The sequence below is a fragment of the Nannobrachium achirus genome (genome assembly GCF_963921795.1).
Source record: "Nannobrachium achirus genome assembly, chromosome: 10".
NCBI classification, from domain to species: Eukaryota; Metazoa; Chordata; class Actinopteri; order Myctophiformes; family Myctophidae; genus Nannobrachium; species Nannobrachium achirus.
The window spans coordinates 26347998-26358558 of NC_137819.1; the positions used below are offsets into that span (position 1 = coordinate 26347998).

General features: G+C 40.4%; 1 protein-coding gene across 1 annotated transcript; it reads right to left on the reverse strand.

The window, feature by feature from the left end:
- Positions 1–8784: 8784 nt before the first annotated feature.
- On the reverse strand, positions 8785–9915 carry LOC308292922 (protein HGH1 homolog; the record flags this gene model as incomplete). Its single annotated transcript, XM_080735346.1, has 1 exon — positions 8785–9915. The coding sequence occupies one exon, from the start codon at positions 9913–9915 to the stop codon at positions 8785–8787; it is 1131 nt and encodes a 376-aa protein (XP_080591472.1).
- Positions 9916–10561: the final 646 nt, after the last annotated feature.

Genomic DNA, 10561 nt, shown 5'->3' on the forward strand with positions numbered 1-10561 from the left:
CGATGGCTATAGCCAGATTGCTGACACAGAAACATAGGTGTTTACAAAAAATCTTAGAAGGATTCAAAAGACAAATTTTCACGATTTTTCAAAAATAGCAGATCTACAAGCTCGCAGCGCGGCACTCGGTGCCGCGCTGTGAGCTTGTATATCTGCTATTTTTCACTGGTTAAAGCATTCAATAATTCTAGGCCTAAATGGGTGTTAAAAGACAAAGAAGCGGACGCACACAATATAGCCAAAGTGCCAATATTTATTTTAGGACGCAGAGGGAAAGTTGATCCCATGCCAAAGTGCCAGCGCTCGCCCAGCAGTCTCCGGTCAGGCTGTCACCCAGGCGGACGCGTGCACACGCCCCCATGTGCGTGACCTCGCTTCTCGCCCTTAGGGAACGTCTGGTTCTGGAACTGTGAATAGTCCAATTAATTTAGAGAATAGTGCAATTAATGTATTTTTGGTTATGTGACACTTAAGCCCTCTCTCCCTCTCCCAGACTCAGTCACCGTTGTATCATGGACAGAGGAGGGATGTGTTTTCTTGTTGGCAATAATGTGTTTTTTTCCTGCGTTGTGTGCTTTTATAGATTTTAGTTTTATCTTTTCCCCTTTCCCTTGAGCTGCAAAGTAGTCTTACTATCTATGAAAACTAATATTAAGCAGTACTTATTTGAAAATCCTTTTTGTTCATACTCAAGTATAAATCTGCCTATTTCCAATGTTACAGCTAAACAATGGCAACCACTCCCAGCACTGCCACGTTGGAATAACCGATGGCAGACAGAGAGACAGAAAGACATAAATGTATAGGTTTAGAAAGACAAGAGAGAAACCAAGACAGAAGACAATCCAGTTCTCTCCTCACATTTTTTTGTAACCTTTTGCACCCTTTTCTCAACATGACAGAGGTTAGTATGAGAGTATGGCAACTCAAAATAACAAAACAAACCCACTTTCTCTCCACCCAGTTGGTGGGCATATACAAACTCACAAAAATAGATGCTATCAGGAACAGAGCAACACCAGGCATCATCATCATCAAGCTATAGTACACACACCATATGTACTGTATCAGTAGTCTGCTCAACAAGCATGCAACCAAAATCACTGGTATAGCACTAGCAGTAAAAAATAATGTTAGACTCCATCAAAATAAGAACCCTTCAAAACCAGTCCTTTGAACTACTCCCATCAGGCCACCACTTCAGAGCACCTCTCGCCTAAAATAAATCTCACAGAAACACTGCAATATCCATTTCAAACAAGGACAAATAGATTGTCAGTACTTTTTAATGCAGCTTTGCACTCCTGCTTTTATTTATTTATTGATGGAGGTGTATGTGTTTATGTTGTGTTGAGCCCTTAACATTGGTTTTCAACCCTTTTCATATCACGGTCCATTATGTATTATTCAGCATTCGAGCCACAGACCACCATTTGATGAGATTTAGCCTCTCAGACCCTAAACTTATATTTTGTTATCGTTGGATAAGATTTTGTCCATATTCCATCCAGGGCTCTGTACTGTATTGATGTGGTACCATAGGAGAGATAACAGGCAAACGATCAAAATAACAATTCTTCTACATTCTCGAATTGTGTAGACTTCTTGTAAATTAAAGACCCAATGAAATGACTATTTTGGGTATTTTATTTTGAAGTTTCAGTTTGAAAAGGAAGCCTGTGTGTTTCTGAACCAATCCGAGGGGACCAGCCCTTCAGGCGATGGGATTTAAAATCTGAGTAATGGGAGTAATGGGAGCCAGCAATGGGAAACAAACAGGTGAATGTAATCAGAGGTTCATTTATATGCAAACGGACCTGTCTATGTCATCACCTTTTGAATTTCTGTTCACAGGAAGTAATTAAGAATGGCCTATTTAGGGACCTTTGATATAAATATACACAAAAATTGTTTATTTTCTATTCTTTTGGCATCTAGTGTTAGGTATGGCCATATTATCACTACAGATATGCTCTAAAAGTGTGAAAACATGTTTTTGATTTCACCCTGTCTTTAAGTAATGCAGATGTTAAACAATTATTTGGTTTAATTTGACACTCTCAAGAGTTTAAGATTAATAAGGGTCCATTTAGTTACCAATTCTCCATCATTTAGCAGGGGACCATCTGGAATCTCTTCAAGGACCACTGGGGGACCGGACAACTGGTTGAAAACCCCTGGCCCTAAATATATTCTGTAAGAGACAAGTAATATAACAAGTAATCTATATGTGGATTTATTAAACACATTATGCTTGTGTACGAAGCAGTCAAGATAAGATTGGACTAACTTTCTTTTTCATTATTACCGGGCCTATGTGATGAGTTTCTCTTAAGCCCACTTATGGTGTCCGAAAACGGAGGCCTTTAGAAGTGTGCAAAATGCTCACTCATCAGGCGTAATCACTCTTTTCCCCTACTGCTTTGTCTTTCATCCTGCCTCGCTCCTTTCTCTACCTTTCTTTCTAGCTCTTTGTCCGATAACTCTTTTTGCATCTCTTTCATTTGCCTCTATTGAAGAAAAAAAAATAAAGAAAAACGTTTATCTGCCCAGGGGAAAGTTTGCTGAGCATGCAAGCTCTTTTTTTCCAGTAATGTTCGGCTTCACATTAATATTCTGTAGTTACAATACATTCACAATTAGGAGTTGCCCAGTGCCAACCAATGTCTTCAGTTGTTTGGGGTAAAGCTGTGTATTAAGAGCAATTATTAATATTAATATACTGCAGAATTAAAGTTTCACAACTCTTTTTCTAGTATATGACCAAAATTCACACAGTGGCCTTTTTTCCCCTCTTGCGTCATACTTGGGAGAGGCACCATTGTGGCAAAATGCAGAAGAATTGCTTCCAATAAAGGTACTATATATAAATACATGACTTATTCAAAACCTAAGCCCTATTGAGACTGTGTGAACACGCAGGCTGCTATTTTGAGGAGTATTGATTTAACTGGGGTGGGTGTAAAGATTATAACCTTTGGACTCTTACATGTCCATTTTTACACTCCCAGAGTTAAATTAACATTCAGTTTTACACTGCAATAATGTGTGAAAAATGTACCTTACAGTGAAGTTCACTGCACACATAAGAAAAGAGTGTTATTTTACCATAAAGTAGGCCATCCCACCTATGACCCAAAATTGCATTATAACAAAATGCCAGACATCAGAGGATTAACTGAAGCCAGAATAATAGCATGCTCAGGATGAGTGCTGGTGTGCACGTGTGTAGCATACAGTATCTGTGTGTTTTGTGCGTGTGTATGCGTGCGTGCGTGTGCGTGTGTAATTCATACTTGCAGGCAGCCAAGTCACCAAACCCAGCGAGAATATAAATAAATAAAAACATACAAACAACTATTTCAGCATGTTTGTTCTCTCATGTGCGTCTTTCAAAAGAGATAAGAGCCAATTAACCAGTCTGAATCCCTTGATGTAATTAATTGAACAAGGCTTGTTTTAATATCTCATGACTGGCTGACTGGCCTGATTATATGCGAGAAGAGAGAACAAAATTCAGTCTGCCTCTCACCCGCTCAGTCTCTGAGGCTCCATCTCTGTTGCTCTCTTTGTCAGTGAATACCAGCTATAACTCGCTGTGTTGAATTGCACATTATGGTTCACCTTGTGCGTCTCGTTCTTTTAGAAGGTCTCTCCTTCCTCTCCATCACTCTCTCTTTCCAGCATACGGCAATTCGCTTAGAGAGCAGGTGTGAGCAAGTGGACAACAAGTGACTCAGATTTAATGGGAAGTAATTGACAGATACAGAGAACAATCATGCTTCATAATGTCCTGGCTGGTCAAAAACATAGAGAATATGTTTGAGGAAATAAATACAGTCTGCTGTGTTGCGACATTGATTCATCTCTATTCTGTGGTATTTCAATGTGATTTAATATTGTATATGGATACATGCATAGTAAAGTCAAGTATATTTATCACACATACACAAAGCTTTTGAAGATATTCAAACAAGCACAAAGAAACCAAAACACAAAGTGGAAAATAATACATTTCAACTGCTCACATAATGGCAGCCATGTTTTTTAGCCAATTCAGTTGTCCCAGTTGTCATTCACCAGGGCACTTCCTTGTTCATACAGTAGTAATGTTCATGTACTGTAGGTTAATGTCAATTAATGCGTTGATTAAATGCTCTTTTCTTGTCGTCTTTCTAAATAAATAAGGCAATGGGCAAGGATGAATGAACTCACGGGCAAAGTGGGCACATGCCCAGCCAGGGCTCTGGAGTCAGGGCCAGGGGTGTCGCACCAAATTCTGGGCCCTGGGTACAAGGAATCACTGAGGGCCCCCCATGAATGTTCTTCATAGGGGGAGTGGGGTTTAACCCATTTAGACTGGGAACGCATTATTACGCATTATTTTGTACCATAGATTTTGCTTGTAGATAAAATAGTTTTTTGAACAACCTATGTTTCTATGTCAGTGGTGCTCAAACTTTTTCATGTGAAGGACCCCCAGAATGATATGTATTTGGCCACGGATCCCCATCTCAAAATATTTAGTTCCAGGGACCCCCAGAAGCAAGATTTGCACACATTTTCACGACTTTTCAAAATAGCAGATCTACAAGCTTGTACTGTATATCTGCTATTTTTCAATAGCTAAAGTATAAAATAATTAAGGCCCCTCCACCTCGGGCCCTAGTGACTCAGTCCCACTTTCCCCCCCCTTGTGACGCCCCTGGTCAGGGCCACTGGAAGGGCCGGGCAAATCGGTCAATTGCCCCGGGCACCAAGTCCCTAGGGGCGCATAGGGCACCGAGCCAGAGGTGAAATTGTTTTGATTTATTATTTCACTCTCTGCAGCTACCCAACACACACAAGAGTCAGGGAATAAGACAACAAAATGACCAAAATAAGAGACGGCCGTCGAGATTAATTTGGGATTAATACAATTAAATAAAATGTTTAAATGTAGTATGATTATGAAATTGTTTTGCACTAATATGTCAATACAGTAAGGGCATATTACAACAGAGGTTGTAAAATGTGCATAACTCATGTTCCTCTTCCCATAACAATACAACATTCCCGTTGTCTTATCGAGTCGTTTGATTTGACAGTTTGTGTGAGCGGGGCCAGTGACTGTATGGGACACACCCTTGATTTACTGCTTCTGCTGGGTGTAGCTCTCCATAACGCTGAATTAATTTATGTTTAGTGTGTCAGACAACAAAGCTGTGGTTTTAAATGCTTTACAATATAAACAATGATATCACACTCATGTCAATTACTGTAAATGAGAATGATGAAACAAAGTGCTGAAATGCATGTCAACTACGTACTGTTGCACAGTGTCATCGTTTACACTAAGATGGATAAGTTGCTATCATGAAACATCCATTAGAAACAATGTAGCTGTTGTGTCAGCCATGCATCTTCTCTAGTCTTTCATTGTATTTACAATGTAGGCATTTAGCAGCTCTTATCCAGAGTGATTTTTTCATTGTGAAATCAGAGTAAATGACATGAACCCTAGTGCAGTGGTTTCTCAAAGTGGCAGTGGTGGAAAAAGTACTCACATTTTATACTTAGTAAAAGTATCAATACTGCAATGTAGAATTACTCTGTTACAAGTAGTAGTCCAGAATTCAATATGTACTTGAGTAAAAGTACAAAAGTATTGGCATCAAAATGTACTTAAAGTACAATATGTTTGAAAATAGCAGATCTACAAGCTCACAGCGCGTCGACGCGCTGTGAGCTTGTAGATCAGCAATTTTCAATTAGCCAAGGTATAAAATAGGTGTGGTTTATGTGTGTTTTATAATATCATCATTTATCTGCAAAGTAACTAGTAATTCAAGTTTTCAAATAAATGTAGTGGAGCAGAAGTAAAAGTATTGGAAATTGGAAATACCCAAGTACTTTACAGTAAGTACAGTACTTAAGTAAATGTACTTAGTTACTTTACACCACTGCAAAGTGGGTGCCGTGACGCAAGTCCAAGGTTGCCGCAGAATACGTATATTTGGAATTCATCAATATCTCTTTATTTAAACCACCTAGACCCTCTATACCAGGGGTGGGCAACTTTGATGATGGCGAGGGCCACTATATTTTTACCTTCACTCCAGAGGGCCACATTACATATTGCTCAAAACGCATCGCGCTGCGGTGCGTTTTGAGCTTGTAGATCGTCTATTTTTGCTTCTTTTGAATTGGAATCCTGAATTAATTGTTGTTATTTTTTAATTGGAATCCTGAAATGTAACATTTTAATTTAATTTCAAACACATTTAGTTACAGTATATAATCATGTTAACTTTATGAACCTAAATAAAAATACATTGGACATAGAAAGACATTTTAATACTACTATACTAGTCATTAAGCTACTAATATAGACTGACGGAATTAAAGCAGGTCATGTTTGGAATTGCAACAGCTGAAATCAATAATATATTCAGTATTCTGGTATTAACCCGCGGGCCACATTAAGTGAAGGTGGGGGCCGCATGTGGCCCCCGGGCCGCCTGTTGCCCATGTATGCTCTATACTGAGTAAAACGGACTTAAGTTGCACTGTCCTTTTACTTTTTCAATCTACACTAAATCTCTTCAACAAAAATAGCGCGTTGTAAGCTTGTAGATCTGCTTTTTTTATTTATTTTTACGTTCCCTCCAGAATATGGCATGCAAACGCACCGTGTGTTACATCTGCCTCTGATTGGCTGCAAATTTTCCTCGTGACATAGTAGACATACTGTATCTAGGGGGAAAGATTTACACATTTTTTTGTACCATAATATGACAAATGTTATGTGTGTGTGCTATTAAGCATCGGTGTAATTCATTCAGAGGTGCCGTGGATGAATACGTTACTTACAGGGGTGACCTGATTCAAAAGATTTTGAGAACCTCTGGGTAAAAAGTCACATATTTAAGTAGAAAATGTAGATAGCTTAAAAATAAACTAGGATGCCATTATTCCACCTGTAGTGTTGTTAATCTACAGTATGTAGGCATGTTGTGTTTGGTGGAGGTGTAATACTGTAGCTCATTCCTAAACTTACTTTAAGGGGACGTGATATGTTTTTGTAAACATAAATAAAAGCTCATAAGCTGTAATATAATGCTATAAGGTGTTTATTCAGCCACAAGGAGATAGGGATCTCTCCAGCTCTTTAGCAAACAGACTATACATTTTCATACCTATTTTATCAAATCAGGAGAGAGAAGCCCACAAAAGATCATTAGCTTCGGTTTGATAAAGTTCCACTTCCATCTTAGTCTGCTCGGGTTTGGTCTCAACTTCCAATTTCACTTGTTTATCCTGGATCCTGTAAGAATGTTCTCGCATGATTGAATAAAGTTGGTATTCTGAGCTGAATATTTATTTATATAAGCACAAGTATCAGTAACACCAATGCTATCACTGAACCACAGAGCAGTGGTTCAAGGGAAAAGAAATGGAAAGAGAAAATATGTCTACGGTATCCCTTCTGCAGTCTACAAGATGACTCTGCCGTGTGTGCGCGTGTGCATGTGTGCCTGTGTGCCTGTGTACACAGGGCAACCATCATGTCAACGTGCACGCATATTAGAAATAAACTAGTCAGTTGTCATGGTAACATCAAACAAGTAAAGAGGGGGATACACAGGACATAGCAGCAGCTACAGAACTTGTATTACCATAATTATTGCATTAGACAAGCCCTATTATGCACACTGACTGATGCTCCGTAGAAAAGATTGAGCTTTAGGCATCCAGGTGGTACGTGGGTAAAGCTCCTACACAAACTCAAGGGATCAAAGTGTTTCATTAATTATTTTGAGCAGCATATTTCAAGGCCTGTCTACAGTATGACCTGGCTAGTCCTTAAAGGGGAAGACCACCCATTTTCAATATTGAAATATGTCATTAATATACCTTAGAGGAGTTGCGTGGAAATAGAAAAAAAATTCCCCCCCCACCCTTCTGTGTTGCCTAGAACTGGAGGATTGATTTTGGGGTTTGTATTGTAAAGTACAATGGTGTGATGTCATCACATTGTACTTTACAATACAAACCCCAAAATCAATCCTCCAGTTCTAGGCAACACAGAGGGGTGGAACTGTTTTATTTATTTCCACACAACTCCTCTAAGGTATATTAATGACATATTTCAATATTGAAAATGGGTGGTCTTCCCCTTTAATAATTAGATTATCATCATCCATTCAACATCGTTATAATATCTACAGTATGCAAAGTTGTTACTACAGCAACAAGGAAAGTCACACATGTCAACACATTTGAGGTACTAACTCTACTGAGTCTATCTGAATTTGTAAAATGTAAAATGTTCTTCTACTCCACTTCACTACATACAGAGGCAGATTGTCTTTTCCCCCTTTTTTTGTTTTGTATTTTTGCCAGACCCATGAAATGGGTAGGCCTACATAAGCAAATGTCTGTCCGGGTTTTCTATATAAAGGGTATATATGATGATGACATGATGATGACATGCCTACAAAAGGCATGATGTCATAAATGATGATGACAGACAGGGGGTCTGGCACAACCAGGTTGACCTGGTCTAGTTACTTTGGTACTTTATTAATTATATTTTGATGCCAGTACTTGTGTACAGTACTTTTAGTCAAGTGAATTCGAGTAGCTATACTTCATGTAACAAATCCGAATATATTCCACCACTCGGCCACATCTCAGTCAGACATCAGTACAGCAGTGTTGTTAGGAAAACAGTGTCATGTAAGTCTGATCTGACCTTTGTCTTTTTCCACCTTTCTTTTCTCTATCCTCTCCTTTCCTCCTCTAATCTTCTCGTCTCGTCATCTCTGCCTTCTCTCCTATCTCATCTCCACCTCCTCTAATCGCCTCCTCCTCTCTTCTGTCAGCCTCTTTCAGTTTCTCTTCCAAATCGTCTGGGATTTTCACCTCCATCAGATTCTCCATCCCTTCTTCTGGTTCATCTCCAATGAGCACCTGGATGACTTTCTCACAGACAGCTGTGACGCGAGGCTCTGCCTCCCAGCCATGGAGCTCTCTCAATATCGTATAAACATTCATATTCTTCAGTGTCTGACGGCCTGCCTTGGTCGCTGTCAGCAGCAGCAACGTTTCCAGTAACATCTTTCTGACATCAGGGTCCGATTCTCTTTTCTTGTCTGCAGACAGATATTGTAGGTCTATTGGTAAACCTTCATTCTCTTCGTCTGTGAGTTCTTCTGGTCCAGCCAGTGGCAGCAGCAGGAACGGCAGAATGTCCACTGCGTCGCTTAGCAACCACTCATGATGGGCATAGTCAAAGCAGCAGTTATAGAGCAATCCAACGACTCCTCGTCTTCTCGCGGTCGACGCCTCGTACAGAGCGTAAGGCAACAGCCTCTTAATCACACCTCTGTCCTTGTCCAATAGGAAGTGTCTGGCTTCGGGAAGTTGAGCGAGGTTCGCTAGAAGAGGGGCCAGGTAGTGGAGAGACGCTGTCTTGTTGAAACCTTCGGTACAGAATATGTCCACCAGCTTGGCCAGCCCCATCGACTGCTCCTCTAACACCTTGAACACGCTTCTGCAGGTGGTCTCGCTGCGACTCAGGTTGGAAAGAATCGTACAGATCTGATCCGACAGCCGGAACCCTGGGTCGAGGAGATTCCGGAACAAGACCGGTAGAAGTTCACCACTCTGCGTTACCAAGACCCGATGTAGTGTCTCATCGGCCGACAGGTTGATGAACAGATGGTAGAAGTTCTTTGCTACGGCGACGGAAGGGTCAGACATCAGGGTCACCATGGCAACCAGCAAGTCAGGTTTAGAGCAAAGATAACGACAGCCATCGCTGTGGGCAGACAGACCCAGGATGTAGTTGACAACGTGACCTTTGACATCTGGCCTGGTGTCGGGTTTCAGGAAGGAGAGAAGCTCGACTGATTCGGACTCATTCAACATCCTGTAAAAACGAACTAAATACAACTGATTAACCTGAAAATGGTACGCAGGAGTGGGTGCAAGAACACCAATATGACTTCTGTTATGGATTTTTTGTGTGGTTACCAGCAGGAAAGTACGTTTTACTGTCTAGCAACGATTACTTTAATGGACTCTATCTTGTAATAATTCAATCAGTACGTCAATACTGCGCTTTATATTATTGGGCGATCCGGTTTTAAGCTGAGATACCTTGATGCTTGCATCATCATTATGATGTCACTATGATGTCCGCCATGCCCAAATATGGGTGTTTTATTATACAGTCTGTCAGTCTACCTGTCTCTTTTATGCCCATATATGGATATACAGTGCCTGTATCTGTCAGTCCTTGTCCCTTGTATGCCCATATATGGAGATCCCTGATGTTATCAGTATATGCCAATATATTGTAATGCCTATATATGGGCGTATAGGTTGGATCAGCAGTTCTGGACAACTGGATATCTGAACTACTCGACGGCGGGCACTGCACTTCCTTGAGTTCTTGCCACTGAACGTGCCGAATTTGAAGTCGTCGCTCCCATACAGTATGCACATGACCATATATGGGTATAGCGGTAGGATCTGTGGCTCTGTATCTGTCAGTATGGAGATTGTTGATGTT